Below are 27,749 nucleotides of genomic sequence, written 5' to 3' on the forward strand. Positions count from 1 at the left end.
AATATTCCACAATAGATTATTTACAATACAGGGGGGTTGACATACACTAAGTAATCAAACATGTCAAGATTTAATAGTGCAGTACAGGTATGCATAGCAGTTTGATTTATACTCCTCCCGAGGTGGACATCAAAGTGTTCAAGCAAAATATGACCCCAAAAATCGGACTAAATAAAACTTTTGACGAAATATTCCATATTATACAGTTATAATAGTATTACCTAACTCATTCCTCAATTAGCAATTTCTGAGGAAAACTGGATGAAAAATTATTTCATTCAAACATTTAAAGCAACATTATTAAGATTAGTTTAAGTTACAAGCGTGGACATAAAAGCGCAAAAATTTACGTTTTTGCAACATTTTTTTAAATGTAAGTATTAAGTATAATTGGGAAAACAGCATACATTGTAAAGTTTTCATACAATTTAATTCTGCTGGGTAGTTTTCAAACTTGTTTCCATGTTAAGAGAGGAATCATTAAATGTCATTTAGTTTCTGTTGCAAACTCCACACTGGAAGATGTATATATATGTTTATCTCCTCTATGTATATAAAGATGATCTATCACATCTAATTTATTGACTTGAGTAATTTTTGCTGCTTCATGTCATCGCACTACAATTCTGATTTACTTACAACATAGGCCAGTCTCCAAGTAATACCCTATAATATTTTTGCCTTTTTATCTTGACCTTGTTTTTTTCAAATATTTCATTGCAAACAATGTTCACTAAGTTGTTATCAATGTCAATGAAGACAAATCTAATTTTACAAGGCACTTCCATAAAATTTAACGACCTATTTTAAGGCACTGAAAAAGCACTTACCGGTACTCTAGATAAGGGAGTTTTGGATGGAGTGGTCTGAACAATGTTGGTGGTAGAAATTCCTAGAGAAAATAACACAATCCCATTAGTGACTACAAAGTCTGAGAATTGCATTTAAATGTGTACCAGCAGGTGCAGGAGTGGAGACAGGTGTGCTGGGGCCCTGAACAGGGGTGGATGACCCGAGTGCCAGAGAGGCTGGGGGCTGAGGAGAATTGCTCGTCTGGTTGGAGTTGACAGAAGCTGTGGAGATGCCAAGCGGAGATGAGGTCCCCCCTACCGAGGCTCCCGAAGTTACATCCCCTGGAGGCAGGTCCCCCTGGGGAGAGGTCACTCCTCCCCCAAGATCCATGAAGAGCGAACGCAGCTTCTTCTCCAGAGCTTGAATGTCATCAGGCTTGTTTGGGCACTCTAGGGAGGTGTCACATCTTGGAGGAAAATAACAGAATGACATGAGCTATTAACTTGTAACTGTAGTTTAAGATATTCCCAAAAATATGTAATGTTCCTCCCCACAATTATGTTGAAAAACATTCCATGAAATGTTGGACATGAAAAATTCAAGCATGACCCATCTGGCTTGTTTGCTGTGGAGCTGTAATGTCATTTAAAGAACAAAATACTTTCAAATTGTCGAATCCAATAAACAGAAAAAGTGAGGTAGCTCCTAAACAGACGGCGATTGCATACTGATCATTTCTGCTCGGAGAAATTGGAATTTTGCTTATCCTTTGGCTGAGGGCTTTGAGACTGTCCGAAATCTGTGCTTTAATCTCCAAAAGCTGCTGCCGTAACAGAAAGCGTTTATTGTTAGCCTTCCGTTGGCAGCACTGTGTATTATTTTGGCCAGTTAGCCCATCTTCGGCTGCCTGCCCTCTTTTGTACCATTAGTGCATCAACCAGCGACACAACGCAAAAACTACCAAAACACTCATAACCTCTTTAACCAATTACCACATAGGCAATATGGCGACTGGCTTGCTAGTGGGGCGGTGTTCCTCTGATGACCTCATAGCACACGATGATAAATTCAAAAAAAGACCTGGTGTCTTCAAAATGCTTTTTCTCCCAAAAAAATAATTGGAATATACCGATGAAATATACTGTATGTAGATTTTATGAAAACATCTACCATTTCCTCACATTTTGCATTTGTAAGAATTTGGGAATACCTTTCAGGAAATAAAAATCAATAAAACTCACCTTAAGTCACAATCCCCACACTGAGCATGAGTCTGCCCGGACTGGGTTGCAATCTGTGGTTGTGAGTGCACCAGGGTAGGTTGCACCAAAGACACATTTGAGGAGGACGGTGGGGTAGTGTGCACAGCAGTTGTGATGACAGAAGAAGATGTGGATGAAGCCAGCAAAGTAGGAGAGAGAGAGCGATGTTCAAGGGAGGCTCTGCTGCCCAGTACACTGGAGGAGGGTGAGTTAACTAGGGAGGTTGGAGGCGATGCGATCATTGTTTGATGATTACTGGAAACACTGGTGATGGCTAAGGTGGATGGAACAGAAGTGGGAAGGGAGGTGTCGGCCTGAGAGTTATGAGTCATAACAGGAGAAGCGGGAAACCTATCTGAGACTTCCTGGTTTAAATTTGAAGGAGTGGGGCCAACACTTGAAGCTTCACCAACTGGGACAGAGGATGCTGGAGGTCGGGTGGAGTGCATGGAGGCTTGGGCTGTGCTTAGTCCTGGGTCCAACTGTTTTTTGTTCTGTTCCATCTCCGAGAAGGCTTGCTGAAAGCTGGCCGCTCCTGCAGATTGGGATAACTCCATGCCTTCAAACAGGACAAAAACATTCAATGCTGGTCTAGTTGGCTCAATGAAAGTAGTGCTGAATCAACTTCTAGTTGACTGGATTCGCGATTCCTAGCATAGGGAAATGTGGATAAAAAGCCTGTTCTCCCGCCAGCCCAGTAGACAGCTTTTTGAAAGCTTATTACAGTTTACGCTTAATCGCTAACAATGATCTACACAACATCTTGATGCCTGCGGCATTCTGCAAAGAAATTGATTATCTTCAATAAGTATATTGATCGAGAGTCAAAATCAAAACTGTAAAAAATGAAATGTGCCAGTCCTAGTAATGGGGGTGTGAAAAAGTTGATGATGGACGATAGGGAATATTCTCACCTGTTTCAGCCGAGGTTGCAGGGGGGGATAAGGGAGTCGCAAGAAAACTCAGCTCTTTTAGTCTCGCCTCAGGTACGGGGCTAACAATGAATTTGCGGCCCGCTGAATGAACAATTTGTCCTGTTGCGCTGGGTGGTGATTCTGAGTAAAAATGATAGTTTATTATATTAGAGTTGGTCCCGTGCATCTCAAGGAAATATGCTTTATTTTACTGGTCGATTTAATAATAAAAGGATTACCTGGCATAGGGATAGTCAAAGTAGGATTCTGCTGTGTTGCATCACCGGCCATCTAAAAGCCAATTGATCCCAATTAAATGTGAAAAATGATTGCACAATTGTATTCCTGCGTTAAGCTTACCTGGCCACTAGGATCTCTCTCCAGGCCTTTTTTATCAGCAGTCTCAATCACCTCTCGGACCTGCTCAATGAATGACTCCCTCTCACTCTCTAGAATAAATTCGCTCTGGACCTGAAGACAATAAAGACAACATTGATGTTTTCACACGTTACAGTTCAAACCCTGAAGAGTGTCATACCATGATCTGGGCTATTTCTTCTGGGTTGTCTCCATCCAAGTCGAACCTGAAGGTCACCATTTTCCGGTTGTGCGTCTCCAGCTGACATTCAGCTACTCTATCTCCAAGGTTGGATATCTTAACATTAACACAAAAAAGTATAAGGACACTGGTACAAATGTTCCTTCTAAACCTGCTACTCCAATTATTACATTGAGGACATTAAGTTTGGCCTTGGATAACTTATCGTGCCGCGATCGACTTCTGACAGAACGTCTTTGGTGTCTCTTGGTAGAGCGGCCCTCGTGGCGGCCTCCTCCTCCACCCTCATTGCCATCACTATGGCCTGAGGTTTCAGAGTAGCCACTGGAACGGTTGGAGAAAAAAAAAAGACTTAATATGAGTGTGACCAGGGCTGGAAAAGTGTAAAAAAAATATTTGGGTACAATTTGTATTTGTTTTAGCTTCAATTTTACCTCTCTATAGAGGCTTGCGTAAGGGGGGCCTGCAGCTGAAAGTGGGACAGGTCCGAAGGCTGAGACACGGACTGAAATGGAAATATTAGAGTCAAGTAACAAAAACAAAACATACACGATATAAAGATATTTGCTGTAATTAATGTTTTTTGCAAGACCTCACGAGCATCCCCGAATGCAAGTAGTCGGCCATATTGAATGGCTCCACCAGACATGGCTTAATGTTGTCAAGGGTCTACAATAATTTTGTTGGATGTTCAAATGAAGAGGAAAGTGTAAATGTTGTTTTTTTATAAACACGTTTACTTCTAAGTACTGCTACCAGGTGAGTGGAGGCCAGAGCAAAAACCTCACTTGCAATGCACCAATTGGTGATTGTGGACGAAACCCTAGGCAAAAATATTGTTTCGTTTCCCAGGTGAGATGAGCACCACAGAGAGCCCAGTATGCCGGATAGCCTGGCTGAAAAGAGTAAACCCATGTCCGGTGTGTTGAGGGCAAAGGTAGGCTACAAAGTGGCGCAATGCGACCCCTGGGGATGGCTTGGGCATGCTTAAACGCCTTGCCGATGATAGTGTGCCATTTGCCGGATGAAAGGAGTCCCAAAGATCATTCTATTAGAACCCTAACCCCTAAACCACATTCTTTTCTCTAGCACATATGAGTCTTGTTTGTACATCAGTGAACATTTGTAACAGCCCGAACGTCAGTCAAACTAAAGCTTTGATCACAATATTTCGAATGTCAATCACAATAATGACGTAAACTTACACCCATCCAACATGGCCGACATTAATCAGGTTGCCCGGTCACGTTAACGTGATTAGAAATCCATTGTTCCAAATGGCAAAACTGGGTTTAACTTGGTAACCAAGTGACATTTTCACTGTGGCAAAACCCATACCTGAGATGGGACTTCGGTGGGATTATCAGGCAGGGCGGGAACTACACTGATGATTGGCACCATTGTGGCCAATGCCTGGGATACAGATGCAGGAAAAGAAACAGAAAAAGGTAGAAGAAAAGTAGGGGAGGCCACAGCTATTGTCGGCACATTGACGGGAGGAGGTGGTGAAGGAGAAGGGAGGCCTGTCAGGGTTGTAGAGCAGGCAGGCGCATGGGCACTGGGCTAAGGTTAGTTGTTAAACGGGAAACAAGAAGATTGGACCGTAAAAGTGAGTCAAGAAGGGAAATAATTGACTGAGAGGAAAAGGGGAAAAACATTCTCACACACACAAACGCACCACTGATGTTACCTGGGACATTGCATCCCGACTTTGGTATAAAAAAAAATTGTGTTTTATACTGGGAAATATGGTGCGGCCACATGACTGAGAACATGAAAACACGCATGCACACAAACGTAAAAGGAAGAGACAAACCAGACAGCAGCCGCATGCAAAGAGAGTAACAAAAAGTGATGCTAACTCAGGGGATTTATGCTTGGTATTTAACTCAATGTGTTTTCAGTATTGGTATTGGTATGGGAATTACAGGTTCCAAGGAACGTGATTGCGTTATTGATCATATGTTGCAACTCAATTGTCCTTACTTCCCTACTTTTTAATAGCAGAACATGAATTACGATCCATTCTGTTCATTGACAATTCCTTCTGTGCTAATGAAGTACGACCCTCAGTCTTACAGCAACAGAAGGATCAACACATAAAAATTGCAAGGTTTGGATGTTTATAAATACCTATATAATACAACTGAATACAGTTACGGTGGCGCTGTCTTGAGCACAGAGTACAGGACCCGTTATTTCTCCTAACTGATATACTGATACTCATCCTAACGTATATATTCGCATCAAAGCTGTATTTACAACTATGAAATAAAATACTGAAACCCAGGAGTCAGTTTATATGCAGATATTTGAGTGCGTTAGCAGTCGCAAATGATAGGCAGCACATGAGGAGGGAATGTGGCTTATACAGGAACAGCAGAAGCAAAGGGGAAAATGTGAACACACCATTTACGGTAAAAGAGTACTGAATTTTGTTATTTTAATTAAAGAAATATTTCTGCAAAACACTATGCCTGGAGAAAAAAAAAGAACACGTCTTGGACATTACCCAAAACCGTAAAGAAAATATTAGAGTGGTTTGAAGTAAAAGGAGAAAATCGATATGAGGTGTATGAAACTGTTAGTTTGCAAGCTTTTAAGATTGCACAAGCCAAGAAATATGAATGCTTTCTCCCTTCTGGGGGGTGATGCAATTACTTTGTATAAGAGTAACCAGAAACTGTAACTATTTTTTTTTTTCCAGTAACGCGGCCAACACTGTTGGTAACACGTAATCACCTGTGCTGAAGCATGCAGCAAGGAGGCTTGCGTGGAGTTCTGAACTGATGGTGCAACACACTGGATAGATGAACCCACCTTTGGAGAAGAATTTTAAACAGTTGCAAGGGCTTTGTAGCATTTAAAACATGAATATAACTAAATTTTTATTACCTGCTGGTGGCTTCCATGAGGGCTTGATTGAGAGACATGGGGACCTAACAGTGGGGAACTTGGCGCAGGCTGGGCGGTTGAAACTTGGGCCTGCTTTGTGGAATTGTTGCGAAAAAGGGAAGAATTAGTAAGAATACATGCATGGGACCCGGATGGAAAAATGCATGTGTGCAAACGCAAGGTATCCCCAATACTGGTCCCTTTTATTCTTGTGTATGCACACATGCAAACAGAAATGTGGTCGATGTACACAACAAAACACATTACGCTACATGGTCAAGATACTGGGGTTAGGTTTGTTAAAGCAAATTCTATTTTCATGCAGGTTGTAAATTAATGGCAGTAAATGTATGTAAGTGCATGTTATAGAGTCACAAAATACAAAAAAGAAGTATTTTCCCTTTGTTATCATTTCTATTCAATTAAATCTGGTTGGAAAAGTCCCATTAAAAAATTAATGTCACATAAGAAATGGGTCTATTATCAGACCAAAATGAACCCTTAGAAAGCAGCATGCAACATTATACTTGTCAGGAGCTTCAACAAGTATAGTTGCCATACAACAACGAAAATGACAAATATTACAATAAGATACATAAAGATGAACGTCATGACAGCAAATAAAACAATAAAAAATACTTTCTAAGGGTTTAATCCGTTAAATTTGTAACATTTGAACCCAGCAAAATACAGCAATATTTACCAAAGCAAAATGATATAAAATAAATGAAAAATATTAAATTGAAGCAGTACAACACAAAGCACCAAAACAATAATACGCTAAAGTACAGTCTGCACATTGTAATATTTCATGTAAGCCTCCATGGTTTTGTTGGATGTTTTGGTGGGTTTGTGTGCACAAATTAACAAAATCCTGTAGCTTCATGGCTAATAAGATAGAAACTTAGATATGACTTATCGAACAGTATACTGTGGATCATACAAGGAATACTACGGTATTCCAGGTAAGATACCTTGTAATTGCATCTAGAATTTTCAAGTACGTACGCCATATTTTTATGGCATACCTGTAAGAACGCACATCACTGTTTATGTACATATACAAACAAATAAATTCTACCTTAGTTCTAGATAGCATAAAAACAACACATCAACAAAAGTGGAGGCTTAGACTCTTTGAAAAGCTGCTCCGACAGAGCAAGTCTCAAGCAATGATGAATGTCCAAAACATTGTCAACGAATGAAAATGAGACATTCACAAAGGACACCTGAGATGTGCTTTGCTGCGTTGAAGCGACTGAAAGGGGTTAAATTTAAATACTTACAAAACATTTGAGGGCGTTGGGCTTTTTAGGGAATCAGTACAAGAATTGCACATGGGTCTAATTACCTTAATGCTCCTTTGTATAATTACTATTATCATCATTTAACAATTACCATATGCAATTTGCAATAGTTTTGTATGGGACTAAAATTGTACAGTCCAAAATCATACCATCTCACTTTTGATATCTTGCCAACACTAACTAGAAGCACTAAATCCAACATTAGATAGTGCAATAATATAGTCAGACCCATGGCTTTAGGCTTGTATAACACTGAAAATGTGAACTTAGTACCAGAGCGGGGTTATTGGCCTGCATGGCCAGCAATGACTCATTGTACGTCATGTCGAGTTGGGAGGGAACCCTCCTCCCTCCTGGGCCGGTCCATGCACCCGATTCGAGCTGCTCCTGTTGGGGTGCGGAGGCGCCCAGGTCATAGGCTGGGCTGTGAGGGAGAAAACATTGCAACGGATGTGCCTGGTTTTCTGTTGGATCGCAGGGTACGGCTAAGGAGGACTGCGGGATGGAACGAGCGGCTGAGAAGTCAAAAAGGCGGGACGTGGGAGTAGGAGATTGGTACTCTCCCGCGTCGGAAGATGGTAAGGAATCGCTGGATGGTTCAGGGCTTCTGTCTTTGATGTTTAGGCCAGAATGATGGAGGAAAAGACTTCCTGGTGGTAAAGGCAGCTCAGGACTAACAAAGGAACACATTTCCTCAGTTACAGGCTGAAGTCGAGCATATGAACCTGACCCACACGAGCCTGTTGGGGTGCTTTCCTCCAGGGCAAGATCCATTGAGCTCCTACGAGCTCGATAGAGTCTGGATGCCAGGAGGCTTGGATCACTCACGGCAGCAAGATGGTAGTCGAAAACACTACCTGTAGGCGTAGGTGCTTCGGCTATGACAGGAGCTGGCATTGGATATGTGGAAGATGATGTGGGGTTTTGCACGTCGGATGATGAAGAAGAAGCAGCGCAACCAGCTGTTTGGCTCAGGGAGGGAACAGGCGGAGGTATTGGACTGTGCGTGCCCATTCTTTGCATGATGTGAGGGTGCAAGAATGCCGGCTGAGGACCAGAATCATAGCCCAAACCAGCGGCGGTAGCAGCCGCTTGCCTGTGCTGGTGGTAATTCAAAAGTGTCAGCTGATGGGCAGTCATTGGGTAGCCGCCATACGCCATAGCCTCGTAATGGTCCAGTAGGGCTGCTTGATTTAAACTCAGTCTCCTCACAACTTCATCGTGTTCTGCTCTCAGGTCTTTATAGCTGTAGAATGTCTGCTCGGATTGCCCCGTGAGATGCAAATGCTCCCCAACTCCAAGTCTCTGAGCGCCCGTTGCAAAACCAGGATTGACCATGAACAGAGGGGGCGTATCCACACCTTCCAAACCAGAGAAGGGGTGCAGGCTGCTCCCATATCGGGAATATGCTGGCTGAAAGTGGCGGGTGTGAGACTCGAGAATAGATGTGCTCTTCCGCCGCTGCGTGTTATAAGCCTTAGGGGGGGCAGTGGGAGGAGGCGAGAAAGAAATAGGGCGCTCGGGGATGGAAGGGAAGAACATTGTCGGGGGCTCTGGCAGTGTTGGAAGAGCGGCACTCCCCCCAGCTGGTCCACCTGTGCTTGCTCCTCCACTGTAGGGGTGCACCATTGAATGCTGCTGTGACAATAAGATACAGCACATTTAGGAAGCCCAGAAAGCCAATACAAACAAAATATCCCCGAGAAGCAAAAACGTGAGAAAAAATAACATTCTAAGGAGAAAAAAAAGAGAAAGGGAATTATTAAAAGAAAAGAAAAAAGACAATAAGAGGAGAGAATAGGGAAGGTGAAATTTCTATGTTATGTAATTCCATATATTTTTGGGATCTTCACTCAGAATATTTTCTGTATTAGTTTTCTTGGTGGAGGCCAATGCCAGCAAATAAGAAAAGCAGCACAACAACTGCGACGCCAGAATGAAATATAATGGACAAAATTTACTCGAAGTTGTGCATGTACGTTTCTGTTCTATTTAAAAAAACAAAACAAAACTCCAGTGTCTGTCATAATTGTTTCCTCTGCCAAATAAACTAAAATATATCTTATTTTGTTTTTGGGGATTAATAATGCTTTTTATGTAAGAAACAATATACTGTAAATAAATTAAACACTTATGGGGACTTAGACATAATTCCTTGTCCTAATAACTACCGTATTTAATCTGGTATAACTCAAACTCGTGTATAGTGCGCACCCCTAATCTAAGAAAATTTGTTTTTACTTTTTCTCACCTCGAACTTTGTGGTTGGATGCAATGGGAATTGAACCCCGGTCTCGGCGGTGAGCGTGGCGATTCCTTAACCACTTGTCCACACCAGTGATGTACCGTATTTTCACAACCATAAGGCCCACAAAAAAAGTCTTTCAATCGTCTTTAAATTGTGTGGAACGCCCTTTCGTGCAGAGCACTTTGTGCGTGTTCTAAGGCGGACATAACTGGGGACGCCATGAGTCACATGAGTAAAAGTGTGCATGCGAGAGTTGACGTCCAGTGTTGTGTTTTCAATAAACGGGTGCCGACTTTGTCGCTCTCCAAGGGAGCTGTACGTGTTTATGTGTATGTTTTCTTTAACGAAGTGTCATCAAAAACCTCCCCAAACGAAATGCAAAAGATTGATGTGAGGAACTTCAACCGCTTGGCATCAGTGTGAACCAGTCTGTTCTGCTGGGACTAATGTTCAAGCTCTCGCAAAAGCAGGCATCATTTCCAAGGAGACGAATGTCACAGAGAACGACATGTTAGCACTTTGAAATCAATACTTAAATAGAGCAGCACAAGACTTAGATTTGCTCCCGCTGTGCGTTTTGTAAGGCGGACGTAAAAGACAACACCATGACGAACATGAGAAGAGGGGGTGTGCGCGGGAGTTGAGGTTCAGTGTTGTGTTTTCAAAAAACAGGTGCAGACTTTGTCGCTCTCCAAAGAAGCAGTGCATGTTCTTTTCTTCATAGAGGAGTGACCTAAAACCTCACCAAAACAACATGCTACAATAGCAGAGGACACCCACGCCCAATAATCAGGTGTGCTGTGTATGTATGTGTTAAATAGAGAAATAGAACCAGCAACTAAGACTGCAAGTTTTAACATGGGGCGAAAATACAGTATATGACTCACGAAGGAAAAGGCGTCAGATCACAATATCTCACTATTTTTATTCTCAGGACCAGAGACAGGGGCCCCATGACTGAAAATAGTGTGATATTGATATAAGGTCTCATGCCTTTTCGTATCACTCACGGTCCAGTGGTTAGGAATCGGCACTCTCACTGCCGCGACCCCAGTTTGATTCCTGTAGCAACCGATGTTTTGCAATTGAGGTCAGCGACTTATTTTTCGACTGATCAATCACACCGTAAAACCTTGTGTATAAAGCACACCCAAACTTTAAAGAGCTCTTTTTTGGGTAAAAAAAATGCGTGTTATACACAAATAAATATACAGTGGGGCCTCGCTACTTCGCGATTCCACGTTCGCGGGTTCAGAGCTTCGCGGGTCTAAAAAATAATAATAATAAAATAAAATATATATTCTTTTTAAATAAAAAAAATTTAAGCAATAATAATAATAAAATACAATAATTTTTTTTTCAAAAAATCTTTTTTTTTAAGCATTTTTGAAGGGGCGTCGCTACTTCGCAGGTTTTCACTTTTCGCGGGTGGTTTTGGTCCCCATTAACCGCGATAACCGAGGGATTATTGTAGTAATACATTGTCTTAAATTCTTCCTGTGAATCTGCTTTCCTTACAGTGATTGCAAAGAATATTAGTGCATTTTTTATAGACTTTAGGAAGCCAGAAAATCCTGTGCTAGTTCTACAGAAGAAGGGAAGTGGTAGAAGAGATGGCTCACAAAACAATTGCACATGAGCTCTTGTCATCTCTTTCTACCAAATTCTCTGCTTCTCACCACCAAAATGTGGCGCAGCAGGACGACGGGCTTTGAACCTACAGGGCTGGAGAAGAGGATGGGCAGACTGGCCCTTCGCTGCCTTGCCCTGGGCAGCGAGGATGCGGATTGAAGTGGAAGCACCGTCTCCAGGGCTTTGGAGAGGCGCTCGGCGAAAGTGTCCGTCTCGGTTGTGCGAGGGGTGGTGCCGGAGAGGGAAGGAGAGGAGGAAAGGTCTGGCGGAGGAGTGGAGGGCCGCTTTCGGCGGTGCCCCGGGAGTGTGGGAGTAAGGGAATAGGAGGAGGGGGGCACACAAACAGACATGCTACGGCTTCGACAACGACGGGATGCGAGCTGCGGGATGAGAGGACGTTGGCACCGAAAGGGAAGGAAAATACAGGTAAAAATGATATGACAACAGCCACAACATAACAAAACGGCACAAAATATACCATATTTTCCGGACTACAGTGCCCACCTAAAATCCTCAATTTTGCCAGAAATTTGAAGTGTGCCTTATAACCTGGTGCATCCTACATACCGAAAAATTAGGGTGGATAAGACTGGAAATGCATATAGTAATTATAGATATGAGCTTTCTCATGTACCGTATTTGAGCAGTCATAGTACAATGGTTGATCAATCTTTTTAAAATTGCTGATTTAAATAGATAAACATTGTATACAGCAGGAATCATATCCGAATAGAGGAGGTGAGAGCATCGACACTTTAACACTAGACCACCAGTTGAACAGATGACATATAAAACGGTGTTAGAGCTCATCTCATTATCACACCATTTTTACTCACAGTGCCAGAAACAGTTATTAGCCTAGTGCATTCTGATTATACCAGGGGTCTGGAAGCCATGGCTCGTGAGCCATATACGGCTCTTTTTATGAGTACATATGGGCCAGAGATAAAATATAACTTACACAATCACTTAACAATTTGTTACATGTGGAGATTATTATCGCACATGTTAACCCGAAACAATACCTGACTGCATGAAGGGTTAGGTCCCGTATATAAAGAACACAATGTAACTACAGTTTACAGTCAAAGTGTCACTTACAGACCCAGTTTTGGCTATAACTCGCTCAATAATCCTTTATATGGCAGCTCATTAAAAATCTATGTTCATAGTTGAGACACTTTATGAAGAAAAGCCACAATAAAAACTTTAAACACTAAGAAGCCCGGCAAAGCACCTAGAGCTATTTGTTAGGGTGAGCGGTAGAAATAGACGTAGCTATACACAGGGCACACAAATAGTGCGGAAAATATGTTATATAAATACAACAAGTTTATGGATGGCTACAAACAGACTTTGTCAAAAAACATAAGGAAAAACATTTTGAACAAATTTATTACCCGTGGAACATTGAAGTTTTGAAAACATTGTCATTCTCCAGGAACTCTGGACTTTAAGGTCACTTTAAGAATTTTGGGCCAAATTTTGTTACTTCCTTTTCCACCTACCATATTTGGTTTTGCTAATCTTTTTCCTCCTCCCCCCTCTATTTCTTTAGAAAGGACGAGGGAATGATTCCTTTCTAAGAATTCGAAACGTCTTTGCTGCTAACCACATCATCACTTTATGTATTATGTAGCATGCAATAATTTTTTTCCCTTTCCACCAGTTTTTTTCTTTTGATTTCACTCACTTTTAAAATATAATTAATGCAAATGGTTGCAATATTATACGATAGTAAACTGTAGTGTTTAAATGAATTAAATATTCCGTCAGTCGTGTGCTGCGCATAACTCTTGTTTATTCTTCCTCGTCTGCGGCATCTTTTGCGCCTCTGTGCTTGTCCTCGTCTTGCAGCACTTTTGGTAGGAACTTACATTCCACAAGACAACCTAAACACATATTGCATCATTCCCTCTAATGATCGCTTCCAACTGGCCATTCATAATGAGGGGGAGTGGCTGGAGAGAAGCTAAGGCGCCCCTAAACTGAAATTGTGAAAAGGAGCTTGTGTTCCTCGCACTTCAGCCTTACTATGTGCTTTGCAGATAGCATGGACTTTTTTACCCTTATCATAAAAGCACTTTCTCAAAGAAAACTGTAAAATTGAGGGGAAGTGGAAGTAATCAGATTGAGACAAACTCTAAAAGCATTGTAGGCAATAACCAATAAAAATAATTATCAAACATTTGAAATAAGTTGGCCTTTTTCAAACATTCTTTCACTTTAGAAACACAGAAACAATCATCAAGAAAATAAATTCAATTTGAAGAAGAGGAATCACAAGTATTTGCACTTAAGAACTATTAAAGCTATTTAATTTAAGAAGCGCCAAACAAACTGTGGACTGGTCCTTATACTCCGTGACAGTGTATTCAATTGACAATTTCTTAACTTTAGTAAATTCACAATTATATATCATTATATAAAAATAATTGTTGGGTGTTATTGTGGAGATTTTAGAGCATAAAAGTAAATTATAGTGATATAAAGATAAACATCAACCTGAACAAGTCCTAAACAATTCCGATTCCCGAAAAGTTGAGGAGTTAAATCGTCTATTTGAAAAAAAATGCAACAGCTCTGGAAATAAATACTAGAAAGTAAAAAATGACATTCTAAAACGGGGGGGCCCAAACTCATGTAAGGGGCATATAACTTTTGCCTTTACTGCTTGGAACAGAAGTGTGACAATTACAGGAGTACCTACATGTAAAAAATGATTGTTTTCCAGAAAACCACAATCAAATGAACCATTCAGATTATTTCCAGAACAAAAGTCAGAAAATAAATAATAACACTATTGATTAAATAGATAATAACCAAATAACACTGCGGGTTCTTCACAGAACAAAGTCAGAAAATAAATAATAACACTATTTATGAAAATAGATAATAACCAAATAACACTGCTGGTTCTTTACAGGAAAAAAGTCCAAGGAACATTAAACTTGTTTAGTTGTCAGAGCACTGAACCACCATTGGTATAGATGAGTATGCGAAAAGGAAGTCAATTTTATGTCATTATCGTACTATATTTACTCACGGTACCAAAGACAAATGTTTACTATGTTGTTCAATTCACATGTTACTCACAATGACAACATGTTTTTATGACAATAACGTCTATTCAATTAAATTACAGTACCAGATATGGATGACAAATTATATTCATTGTCATGGTAACATATGAAATGCACAACCAAATTAACTTTCCCCTATGCAGGGATCAGAATGGAGATTTTCATTTTCAGCTGAAATAGCCAGCGTCCAGGAATAAACCAGGGCGGAGCACCCCCCCCCCCCCCCCCCAACCTGGGTTTTAGGCAATTTACTTGTCCAAAACCATGCTTATATTTATCATTTAAGTAAAATTTTTAGAAGATTAAAATAATTTGCCCACATAACTGATTTTTTTGTAAATACTGCAAGATAAGTTCAAATGCAGTTCAGTCCCTGCAGCTTGTGCGACAATGCGGCCAATTTTTCTAACGGCCGCCAGGATGCGCCAGAGCAATAAAGGAAAGAGTGAGACAGTCGGATTTTGAATTTGTTTGCTACGCAAGAGAAAAAGTGAAAAAGTCGGAATGCCTTTGGGGTTCAAAAACAGCGGAAATCCGCGGATCCGCGGAAAATTCTGATCCCTGCCTATGTTACCGTACCTAAAGATAGTGTGATAATGAAATTAAACCCAATGTATTTCCATATGTCATCTGTATCACTGGTAGTTCAGTGCTGAGAGTTCAGTGCTCACTATGGCGACTCAGGTTTAAATTCTGTCACAACCACAAATGACCCAGACTTTGAATCGTATTTTAAGTTAAAAAAAAGTGTGTCAGAATGCTCTTTAGTATTGCCCAAGGGGCTGAACCAATGTGGAGGCAGGCCCTAATTTTGGGAACACCGTTTTAATTCAATCCAGGCTTAAAAAAAAATAGGACAGGGTCATTAATAAAATGATGCTGGACAGAGTAGAGGATAAATTAAATAAGAACTTGAAAGTTTGTGGAATAAAACTTAGTGCACATTCACCAATGACTGATATATTGAAAAATTAAACATGCACAGGCAAATAACTGCACGCTCATTCAAACACTGCAAAAGCACGCTCATTCAAACACTGCAAAAATTATCCCACTGCATCAGGGCATGTGACATACCAGAAAGTTTATACAGTGAGAAAAACTGCACTCACCAGTGGTTGCGACTGCTGAGGATAAAGCGACTGCTGTTGCTGCGTGCTGGCTGCACTACTGGGTGCAGACGGGTAAGGACCCTGGGACTGAGGCTGTGTCACGGGTGGGCAGCTGTAGGACATGGTAAGCTGGCCCAAGTGTGGGGAGTCGCTGGAGAACTGAGTGGAACCCTGACCGTTGTCACCGCCTCCTTCGGCTTTAACGAATGCAAATTGAACATTGCGTCTCATGTAAGAATATTAAGTCTTCTCTAATCGGAGTCATGTGTCTTACTTGTGTGTGAGATGCCGAGTTGCTGATAGTGATGTAGTTGCTCTGCCTCTGTCTCATCAACCTCCACCTGGCAACAAACAAACAGGGGAAAAAAAAGATATTATCTGGACTACAAGGCGCACCTTAAAAAAAAAACAACTTGGCTAGAAAATTTAATTGTCGTTATGAAAGATATAAACACAAATTCTGATTCATCATCTGATATACCAAAGAGTTGTTTCCTTTGTTGTACTTTTTTTGTCTATTTAAATCTTTCAGGATGACCGTTTTCTCCATTCTCCAACATTCGTATCTGGTACCGAGAGTAAAAATAGTGATAATGAGATAAAAATCGAATACCTTTTCATATGTAATCTTTATCACTCGTGGTCTACTGGTCAAGTTCCTACATTATCACCCCCACAACCCAGGATCGATTCCCATTACATACAAAGTTTTGCAATCTTTGCCAGCGACATTTTTCACTGATCAATCATTGCACGAATAGTTACCGTAAGTTTATAAAATGCAGAGCGGTATTACAAGAATATGCTAGCTGTTACTTTAGTTTTTATTCCATGGGTCTTGTAAATGACCAATATAAGACAAAAGACCATTTTTGTGGGAGCGCCTTATAATGCTGTGTGGAAAATACGACACGAGGATCTGTTTTGGCCAACCCTTCAAACAATTATTGAAAACAATTGAAATCTGATCTTGAAAAAGAGTGCTCTCCATAACAATGTGCTCAAATATCCTAGCTTAATAACTATTGCCTTACACGTATCATTAAAAGAGACAAGGCTTATTCTTTACAAAAAAAAGTCAACATGGTGTTTTTCTACAATCACCAGTCTGTGAGCATTCCAGCAAAATTTTGCACTCCAACCAGATCCTGTGAAAACAGTTTGGCTGAATTTTGTAGCGAAACCTGTTGGGAGACTTGTCTGAGATTATACTGAAGTGATAAAATTAGCGTTCAACAAGTAAAGCTTATTTGAAGAACATAATTACAAATAGTGGAGTCCGTTACTACATTTTTCAAGGCAAACCTTTGCCAACATGAAAGAAGAATCGATATCAGTTTATTTTAATATTACAAAATTAACAAACCGGTGTATGTGACACTTTAAGTGCCTCTTGCTGCTGTTCTGCCACAAGCTTCCTCTTTGCCTGCTCTTCTCGCACCAGTTGCCTTTGCTCTCGCTTTCTCCGAATCAGTGACACACGGTCCTTGATGGCTTTAGCCATCGTCTTGTGGTCACCTTCAGCCACATAGCCGGACTCAACCTAGAGAGGTGAAAACATAAATCACACTTCCCTCTCGTTGAGCTCAAACCTGCCTTAGCTACCATTTCTTGAGCCACATCTTCGGGAACATCCTTGTTGAGGTCAAATGAGAACTCGATGGCTTCATTGTCTTTGTATTTACCTGGAAAAGTAAAAAGTTGCCAGTGGTGAAATACAGTGCATTCATACCCAAGTGTATGAACATACGCATGTGCAATGCAGGTCTTATTTCTTGAATTTGTGATGTAATCTGATTACTTTAGACTCAAAAAGCAGGATTTTACTTCTTACCTTTGAGCTTCTTAACGTCTTCTATCCTAAGCCAAAGTTTGATGGCAATCATTTCCCCATCATCCTCCTCTGCCAGTTCAACCCTAACCCCCGTGTCTTCCTGGAAGAATGCGTGGTTCAACAGTATCCTGATAGCATATCTGGGGAAACAAAATACAGGAGGCTTGAGGGATCCTTTTGGACAAAGACAGAGGATGAAGAAACACACTTTGGACATACTTTGTGAAGGACTAACAAGTCAGATATGATGTTTATTTTATGAAAGAGGAGCAAACAACTTATATATATTCCTTCGATAATGTTCAACAATTATTTTTTTTCATCTTCAGTGCTTCAATAAGTTGGGCTGAGATAACTGAATAAAAAAGAACTTTAACATATAGTTTGGTTAAACCAGTGAACTTCAAAATCAAATAAAGAAAAAAATGCTTTGGATAGATTTTTTTCTTTGAAAAAGTGAAAGCAAAATAAAGAGCACAATGATATTTCATGCGTGAGTGTGCGTTGCACCTCTCATCTTTGTTTGTCCTGATACATCCCTCAATGATTTCCTTCACTTCAGGAATGGCCACCTTGTCAAAACTGCCAGGCTTTACTCCCTGCGTGACAGTAAGAAAAAACATGTTAATTGAATAAGTAAATGCACTGGACATTTTGCCTTAACTTTATCTGAGGAAGTAATAAAGCTCAAGGATGTCAATAGAAATAAAATTAAAAGAATAACTCTTCAGATGTTTACTGCCCAAGATGCGCATGACTTTAATCAAGCAGCAGGTCCAGGATATTGTAAAAAAAAAAAATAGATGAATGGGAAAACATGAGGCATTACTGTCACTTCCCAATTACACAGCACTGAATTACATAAGTCTAATCAGGTTAACGTGAATGGCTTGTTGTCATTATCGGTAAATTAATGGTGGTATATTTATTTCAGTGTAAAAACCTTAAGCAGCTAGCGAAATGGCTACCTCCAATGATTTCACTAATTAGATGGTTTCAGTCTTTTCACTTCCCTCTGTCTATTTTGCAAGCTCTCTCACACACACACACACACACACGCCTAAGTTTCAGGGCCAAACAACATTAGCACTGATGGGGAAGGTAATGCTATCAGTTATGACAGATGAAAGGCGCGCTTTATAAGGCTGACTGGAGGTAAAAAATTCTCAGGTGGAAAGAGAAGCTACTCTCAGCAAGGATTAAAGAACGAGGGGATGACTTAAGTAAGATTGTGTACTTTTTAAAAGGTTATTTTAGAAAGAATATTTCAAATCAATGAGCAGATGAGATGGCTATAACCTACTATAGATGGCCTCGAAAACTGTAAGAATGGTGCTCTTGCAAAATGATTTAACACAATTGATGTTCTCAGTCCTTGTAAATTAAGTTAGGTGTTCCCATCAGAAATTGACAAGTAGAATAACATCATTAATTCCTGTCCTCAATAAAACCTTTAAATCTTTGTTATTTAGTTGTGCTGCGAAAGGTTAGTTAAGGTGGCTGGACTAGTGACGGCAAGGAGGATTGGGGGGATCAGTTAGCCAATGAGGGGGGCAGGGCACCCTGTGGTGCTTCGAAAAACAATGTATGTGGCCAACTGGTTGTCTTCACGAAAAAAGGAAGCCAGGATACAATCATGTGAACTAAAGTACCTTGTTAGGGCCGTGCACTGAATTTATGATCAGGATCCAAAAGGTGAACTGATGCAATTTTAATATTCGTAAACCCAATCACGCACTGCTATTGAAGTTTTATGGAGACTTAAAAGAAATTAGACTGAGGTTGCACATACTGATGGCCACCTATTTTCTATTACCCCATATTAATTGATGAGTATTTCACTACCGCAGAGATCTGAGGAAATATGTATAAGAGCAATATAGAATCGCTAGTCCAATTAGGATGGTGCAAAAGGTTGTGTATAAAGAAAATGCTAAGGATTAGCAATGCAGATAATGGATGGATGAAGAACAAGTAAGCACCAACTCCCAACAAATATTTGACAATTGTTTATTTACAGAGCAGACACTCAGCATCTCAGGCCAATCTATAACTTATAGGTCCAATATTCTTGCACAATGTTGAAAAGCCATTGTGCCATGCAAAAAGCTATTCATTTATGGAATGGTTCAGATGATGACTTTAAAAATATCAATTTTGAAAATCATATTGGTTTAAAACACAAATAATATATTAGGGAGCTTCTCCTGCTATTGGCATTGCGGGTAGGGCGCCTGCCCGAGACTGGGAGGTTGCTGGTTCGAGCCTCAGACGGGTCATACCCAAGACTTCTAACATTGGTACCCATTGAATTGGAATTGAGGGTTTTGGTCACCTAATGACTCCCAACACATCAGTTGGGTTCAAACGGCCCCATGAGAATCTCATAGTAAGAATGTGGATACTATTAAAAAACTCAAACAGATACCAGTGCCCAAGACACACCACAGGAAGTGGTGCCCCTACAACCTTAGCGGTTAAGAGATCCGTGAATTGTGATACTAAAGAATATTGATGTATAGAGTTTCTTTGGGTATTGTACGAGTCACTAGTGATAATTATGAATTTTGAATGTAATTTCTTTGGTTTTGTAATTTTCCTTTGTGGGGTATGGTGCGGTTTTCTTGTTTTGATTTTGAATAGGTCTCCTTTGCAAGGAAAACAATGGAATAGGCATAGGCACTTAAAAATTTTGGCTTCAGCTTTCTCCCTTTGGGAAGATGTTAATGTATTGCATACTTGTACTGTACAAATTTTTTTGGTGCAAATAGTTTATTGTATCCTTTTGTGAATTCCTGATTGATGTATTTTTGTGCCTGTGCCCAAACTAAAATCCAAAAACAAACAAAATATCTCATGGGGTGCAGAACACTCACACTCGTGACTCGTCTGTAGATTTGGGCAGCATTCTGGCATTCTGAGTAGGGGTACTCGGAGGTAGCCATCTCCAGCATGCACATGCCGAAAGCGTAGACATCAACAGATTCATCATACTTCTCCTCATACATCTCCGGCGCCATAAACTCTGGGGTACCTGACCACAGAGAACAGAAAGTCAAGTTTTCCTTTGTTGAAATGGCTGTAGAATAGTGCAAGACATCCTACCAATGACACTCTTGGCGAAGGAGGCCCTTTTCAGGGTGGCTAAACCCAGGTCACCAATCTTGACAGAGCCGGTCGGCCCAGTGATGAAGATGTTGTCGCACTTGAGGTCACGGTGAATTATGGGCGGCGTTCTGGTGTGCAGAAAGTGGAGGCCTTTGAGGATTTGCCGGCACCACGAACGTAGTACTTTGATCTTCATCACCTTGAAGCGTTTCAGGTAGCTGCCGAAAACAGAAAAGTCTTTTAATGACCTTGTTGAAACTCAGTCATTGACAGTGTTCCCCATACATAGGAAGATTCTAGTGGGCTGCCAGGGGCGTAACTGGAGCTCATAAATTGCGCGTTACAATAATCTGCTGTAAACCAAGAAGAATCGGCATCCTTTCATAGCAGAACTCAAAAAAACAGTGGTACTGCTATGTAAACTGTAATTTACGAAATCACCAATTTGAGTGTTAGATTTAAATAAATGTAAAGCTTGTATCGGTATTTTGGTCGGTTTACTCGCCGATTTGATACCTTAAAAGAGTACAGCGTCGGCATCAGAACAAATTTTGAAACAAAAAGCTGTCAACTAAGCATTCTGTTATTACTTATGGTTCATGTTGAGGATCTGTGTATTTATTGTCTGTCGATGCCTTTGCAAGATCCATTGCAGCCTGATTATCCTGGATAGAGCATTACCCCGTGTGCAGTCCCCTTTCAAGGGTCTTTCATTTTCCTCATGCTGAGGTTTTTAAAATATTCCTTGGCCTTGTGTAGGTTTCATATCAAGGGGATGGTGTAAAGGTGGTCTATGCAGCCCTTTGAGGATTTTTGTGAATAAGGGCTATTCACAGTTTAAATAAAAATCTGCTCAACAAGTCATGTTTATCAAACTCTTTACCATGCATTGTAGGTGTGACTTGTTTGCTGAGCACTTAACTTGCATAACTAGTGCAAAACCTTACAAGGACAGACATTCATCTTAGCTCTAGCTTCTGGGTTCTGCTCTAAAAATGCACCAGATCAATGTGTTTGAATTCAATATGTACAACATAATTTTCTGGGGGAGGGCAAGCTCCTGGACCCCACAAGACCGTCAAATTCTAGGGAAAACACTGCATTGGGATCAAAAGAGGACAGTCTAGCATTATATATACGGGGTTTGCTGGTTTTCTAGGTTGACCTCCTTTAATGATGTGAAATTTGGATCTGTTTTGAACTGTAATTCAAGTAATTCATTTAGTTAGCTGAGATAAGACATGCTATAACATGCAGCGGGCGATTCATTTTAATTGGCATAAAGCAGATCAATCAAGTTGTTCTCTTATGCAAGTCTTTTTAGATAGGAAAGCCAAAACTTTGATCTTGTTCATTTAAGATTGAATAGAAATGCCAACTCATGAGTGCAGTTGATGTTTGAGAAATTCTCAAGCACGCATATGTGCTTACAGAAAAGCCTTGGTAAAAAACTAATAAAAATAATGATTTCCAATTCCAATTAGAAAATTCTAGTAATATCTGGTAGCATAAGAAAATCATTTCTAGTACAACGAAGTAAGCACTCTATATGATTGCATGTACATTACGATCTATGTAATTCAATAGTAGTTGCAAGTTTCAACAGTTTTTTTGGAATTAATAGTTTACATTAATGGGCAGTCTGCAGGCAACCACTCTACACTTTGCCACTGATTCCCTCTATACTTTGGTTCCAGCACCTCGTTCAAGTACCAGTATTCAAAGTCTCCACACCATTATTTTAAAAGCGTTAATCTATTGCTGCACAACAGTATTGAATGCCATTAGTCTCTTACAAAGTAAAAACATTATTTCCCCAGTGCTCAACAGAGAACATTATAACCTTTGTGAGTTCTGTCATTATTGTCACTATCGTCAGAGACGGTCCATTTTGTGTTTGACATAAATACTTTACGTTGACCTATAACAACTTCCCATAACAATTGGAATTTTTCATGCCTTTCTAGAGTGGTTTTGGACTAGCACCCTGAGTGAATTGCAACTCTCAGCTTGCTTTTCCATCCATGTATCTCAATGTTGCATTTCCCGACCACGACATGCTCCATTTGGTCCTTGCATTCGGCTATCCGTCGTATATTATAAGAATGGGAAGAGTTTGCAAAAGTAATAGGATCTGGCAGGTGAGACCATGAGCCGCCATGCACCTCACCAGTATAGCAGGGGTGAGCCTCTTACTTGCACACACATTTTTGCATCTATCCCCATTTAAACTCGTAGCACACAGAACTCACATAGTGTATAATTCACAGAGAAAACGGCTGAAATAGTTGGACTAAAGCCTTTTATATGCATGGATGTTTCACACTTTTGCCAGCAGATGGCAGTCAGAACAAACAGATGTAGCACTAGATAGGGTTAGGGAAAGTTGACTTTTAGAACCATAAAAGCAAAATAATTTGATGTTTATTTTCATTGTGAGACCCACACCCTACATTTTGAAACACAATTCAACAAAACCACGAAATCCCTCCGGTTAAAAGCAAATTTAAATTCACTTTATGGACTTTTGATGATTTCATAAAATCTATGAAATATTAGAAATCCCAGAGCTTCTGTCCTATATCAACAAATACACCACTGAAAATGTGTCTCCCCCGCTGTTACTTAAAATAGTTGAGGCTCATCTTGACCGTGAATTTTGTCGTAAATAACGGTTTCAAAACAAGTTGCGAGTTAAGTTCATTTATAAAAACTAAAAACTGCAGAAGAATTAAATGGCTGTATTTAGGGGAGTGCACTATGTGTGCAAAGATCTGCCAGTCGGTGCTGCTCACCAAATCAAACGGCTCTGAGTACTTGGCTGGCGGTTTTGGGTGTTTACAGTTTGTTCTCTGGGTTTTCATCATAAATTGTCTTAACAGTGAACCACGATTGTTTAAGGTGCTTTCATTTATAGGATCTCATAGAGAAGTAAACCCAAAACAGGGTCTGTTGGTATAACATGAGAGTAAACTTAAGTTAAAACTACTCTGTACATTTGGGACCCAAACAACCCCGTATTCTGTTGCTTTGGCTTAGAAAATACTAATGTGGAAAGTTACAGTATAGATTGATATGGCACTTGGTTTTTATCTCTGAGCCAGATGTACTCATGAAGAGAGCAATATCTGGCTCGAGAGCCATATGTTCCCTACCCCTGTTGTAAAGTAAGTCGAGGAATTTCCATCAAACAGAAGTAGTGCAAATGGCCTATGTAGGCAATTACAAACCCTTGTCAGCAGGGCGTCATAAATTGCTCAGAACTTAACTCATTCTACGTGTGAAACTTACGTCTTTAGTGTCCCTGAAGTCATAAGCTCGGTGACCAGAACTATGCACTTCTTCCCCTTGCACGGCCCCTCCCATGAGTCGTAGAAGCGGACAATGTTGGGATGCTGTAGACCCTTCAACATTCCGGCCTCCTCCTTAAAACGCTGCCGCTCAGATTTGGACAGCTTCCGATCCTGTTAACACAATGAGAAAGGACAGAGAGAGGAAATGAGATATTCAGGAAGTAAGATAGGAGGGTACAATGGAAACAAGAGATAAGTTGATGCAATGAGAGAAAAGGTCATCAAAATCTGATGATGACAATGGTGTCTTCCTTTGTTAAGTGAGATATCTGTTCACTCAAGAAGATGCTGTGGCAAAAACACCTCATTGTCCTTTCAAGTCTGTGTTGCAAAGGCGACAAATACACTTTTGATCCTCCCTGCTTTTATCAGCAAGACTCATACTGTATTTTGTATTTGTAAAGACCTATCAAAATGTTCCGATCCAGTTAAGACATATCAAGGAAATGAGCAGTAAAATGAATTACAGTTTTAAGGGCAATTGGAGAGACCTTGAAGACACGTGTGACTCACTTATGTAGACTTATTGACCAGCTAGACAGCTCTAGTCTTCTAAAAACAATAATTAGTTAAGTCAAGTCAAGTTAGCTCTTAATCACAAAGAGTCTCAAAGGGCTGCACAGACCACAGATGATTGCAAACTATAGATTATTATGACACCATCACCTTATCTAAAACCTACATGAAGGCAAATAATACACAGATATTGTCAACATAAAATATAGTTTATTCATATTCTATAGAATAGAAGAGTCTTTTAAGCTTGGATTAAAACATTTCCACTGAGGTTGCAGATCGAATCTCGGGGGGAAGAGCATTCCACAGTTAACCACTCTATTTAGAAAGGAACCATCAAAATGTATGCTGCTTATTTATTTGGACTAAAAACTAGAAAATTTTACAAAAAAGTGTATGCACGCAGACTGGCTAACTCTTGGCCAGTTAATATCCAGCCTATAATTTGTGCTCACTAAGTTGTACTCTCCTACGCTCACTGGTTCATGTCACTCACCAGTCCAGGCTCCACACGTTAAAAGCATATACCAAATTCTAATGGAAAATAAATATTGGAAAATAATTATACCATGCTATAAAATACATCAATTTTCTTCTCAGATTAGATGTATTTAAAAAATATTGACAATTATCCGTAATCGTTCAGTCATACAGTATCTCAGTAAGATCCCTTACTTTCTTACCAGGTAAGACAATGAAAGAATATGTGTTTTTTCATCAGTGGCAATGTTCTTTCATAATTTTTGATGGTGTGTACAAGATCATCATGTGAGCTACTTCAGCGATGGGACAGGATCATAAGACTAATCCATCAGCGTCATGAAAATTGCTTTAGCGTGAGTTCAAAAGGCTCTAAATGGTTTCTACCAGCAGTGTCCACCACCATTTCACTCATGTCTCTTAGAAGCTGACAAACAAACTTCAAGTATCTGATCCTTTGGTCGCTGGTCACATGAGAAAACCCATTAGCAAACCGACTGGCAGTAAACAATCTGTTTTCCCAGTAGCACCACCCATTTTACTGTACACCTCCTTTGGGATACTGAAAGATTGGTTCTCCCTCTCTCATGTGTCTGATCAGATGCTACATTTTCAACATAATGCGAAATGTTTTTATTTTATTAATGTAGGCTCGAAACAAATGAAATGTGGCGTAAATATGTTAAAGGAGCTGCACAGAATTGGGAACTTTTTAGTCGCGGCGGCCATCTCCAGGTTTGTGTCATCATTGTGGTTTCTGACAAGCTCCTTATGTTGCGCTTTAATAAACTCTATTTTTATTAATTCGGGGATTTGGGTTGGCGTTTGAACTGTACTTGAAACAGGCCTATTCTTCCTCTTACCAGTTTAAACAGAAAAACAATGAGGGGCGAGAATTAACACTCTTCATTCCTGCTTCCGCCCCAAACAGCTTTAATGCAAGTAAAAAAATAAACAGATAGGAGTGGTAAAAAAAAAGTTAGAAGGGCTCCCTGAACTCAGTTGGACGAGGTTAACAGATACTTAAGAAAATATTCTACTTTCAACTTTTAAAAGAACACATCAAATAACGCACCCCTCCTTTAAGTCATATGCACTAAAAAAAATGAATGATAAAATGCCTGTATATTTAAATAAAAATAGTTTTGTTTGAAACAAAAACATGGAAAAAGCAAGACCATATAGACCATTCCAGGGAACTTAATAGTAATTGAATTTTCAGAAGACCAGCAGTCTTGTTTAGGGCTAGTTGTTTTCTGTGCTTCAAAACATCATGAGACTTGTGTTTGTCAGATTTCAAAATATCTTCTTCTGCTTCTGTTCACTTATTACTTGTCCCAGACATGACACGTGTGACTCAACGCGTCAAGCCCGTATGTTTACATCTGTATTTCCTTATCTCCCAAGCTTTGGATTCTCTGAAAAAAGAAGCCAATGACACGTCTCCGCACAAGGAGCTGGCTGGCCTATTTCTGCATGAAGGAGCATAGAAACAGGCACCCACGTTTAGAAATACTGCCAGCTACACGATTTTTTAAAAATGTGAATTCAATAGCAAGCAAAAATGTTTCAACACAATTCAAGAGCATGTGAACACATAGCTTCTGCTTTTCACTGTTTGGACTGTTGGACTCTTGGTAAGGATTGCACCTACTCAGGAATCCAATGAACGTAGCAAGAACCCAGACCAATATTGCTGACACAGAAATTGCCCTTTTCTCAAACTGAAAACAAACTATTAGCGCTTATACATGGAATGGGCAACACTATTGTTTCACATTTTTTAAACTCTATACTCAATTACTTATTTAAAATTAGATATTTTTACCTATGCAAATTTGCACATCATGTCCCATAAATGGGTGCTAGTTGTAAATACAGGGATCAGAATGGAGATTTTCATTTTCAGCTGAAATAGCCAGCGTCCAGGAATAAACCAGGGCGGAAGATAAGTTCAAATGCAGTTCAGTCCCTGCAGCTTGTGCGACAATGCGGCCAATTTTTCTAACGGCCGCCAGGGTGCGCCAGAGCAATAAAGGAAAGAGTGAGACAGTCGGATTTTGAATTTGTTTGCTACGCAAGAGAAAAAGTGAAAAAGTCGGAATGCCTTTGGGGTTCAAAAACAGCGGAAATCCGCGGATCCGCGGAAAATTCTGATCCCTGTAAATAATAATATATGTAAAAAATAGAGCTGATAAATAAAATCTCTGAACTAAAAAAACAAAAAACAAATTTAAGATTCCCCCCAGGCCCATGATTGGCTTTCTTCCATTCTGTTTAGGTAAAAACAAAAAATACATTTTATGCGTCTATACGTGGGTAAAATCCACATATCAGATTGCAGACGTGCTAATGCGCGCAACCCGCTCAAAAAGAATATGCAATCAATCAAAGCTGGCGACTGCTCTAACTTTTCAATCATCCCAGGCCATAGTAATGCTGCACCAGCGCAAGTGAACAGAGGGGGAAGGGAAGAAGCTACAGAAACTTAGAGGTCATGAGGGCAAAGCGCTCTGCAGCATTATAAAACATTGTAAATAAGTAAAACTGGGGCTGCAAATCGATGCTTAAAAGCCTTGGCAACAAATTAGTTAATCGATTCGTTGTGTCGCGCGATTTACCAGTCACTGAGCACGTCGCAGAGCCAATGAAGT

At 40.2% G+C, this 27,749-nt stretch overlaps 1 protein-coding gene across 4 annotated transcripts in view; it reads right to left on the reverse strand.

Moving 5' to 3' along the window:
* wnk1b (WNK lysine deficient protein kinase 1b) overlaps positions 1 to 27,749 on the reverse strand; it is an 80,851-nt gene that overhangs the window by 20,466 nt on the left and 32,636 nt on the right. For 2 of the 4 annotated variants that reach the window (XM_088346609.1, XM_088346607.1), the window contains exons 3-24: positions 24,038 to 24,210; positions 20,744 to 20,964; positions 20,515 to 20,672; positions 18,149 to 18,237; positions 17,639 to 17,778; positions 17,410 to 17,489; positions 17,171 to 17,347; positions 16,079 to 16,145; positions 15,805 to 16,001; positions 8,003 to 9,367; positions 6,423 to 6,515; positions 6,270 to 6,347; positions 4,866 to 4,940; positions 3,962 to 4,032; positions 3,698 to 3,851; positions 3,507 to 3,623; positions 3,329 to 3,439; positions 3,208 to 3,259; positions 2,969 to 3,109; positions 2,034 to 2,613; positions 957 to 1,258; positions 831 to 892 (exon numbers count right to left, since the gene is read on the reverse strand). In XM_088346609.1, coding sequence (XP_088202735.1) covers positions 831 to 892; positions 957 to 1,258; positions 2,034 to 2,613; positions 2,969 to 3,109; positions 3,208 to 3,259; positions 3,329 to 3,439; positions 3,507 to 3,623; positions 3,698 to 3,851; positions 3,962 to 4,032; positions 4,866 to 4,940; positions 6,270 to 6,347; positions 6,423 to 6,515; positions 8,003 to 9,367; positions 15,805 to 16,001; positions 16,079 to 16,145; positions 17,171 to 17,347; positions 17,410 to 17,489; positions 17,639 to 17,778; positions 18,149 to 18,237; positions 20,515 to 20,672; positions 20,744 to 20,964; positions 24,038 to 24,210 — 4,503 coding nt within the window. Of the gene's footprint in view, positions 1 to 830; positions 893 to 956; positions 1,259 to 2,033; positions 2,614 to 2,968; positions 3,110 to 3,207; positions 3,260 to 3,328; positions 3,440 to 3,506; positions 3,624 to 3,697; positions 3,852 to 3,961; positions 4,033 to 4,865; positions 4,941 to 6,269; positions 6,348 to 6,422; positions 6,516 to 8,002; positions 9,368 to 11,698; positions 11,990 to 15,804; positions 16,002 to 16,078; positions 16,146 to 17,170; positions 17,348 to 17,409; positions 17,490 to 17,638; positions 17,779 to 18,148; positions 18,238 to 20,514; positions 20,673 to 20,743; positions 20,965 to 24,037; positions 24,211 to 27,749 lie in introns of all 4 variants that reach the window. The other 2 variants (XM_088346606.1, XM_088346608.1) reach the window with 2 other exon arrangements.

The sequence above is a fragment of the Urocampus carinirostris genome, chromosome 11 (assembly GCF_059441175.1).
Source record: "Urocampus carinirostris isolate Australia breed hairy pipefish chromosome 11, RoL_Ucar_1.0, whole genome shotgun sequence".
Lineage (NCBI taxonomy): Eukaryota > Metazoa > Chordata > Actinopteri > Syngnathiformes > Syngnathidae > Urocampus > Urocampus carinirostris.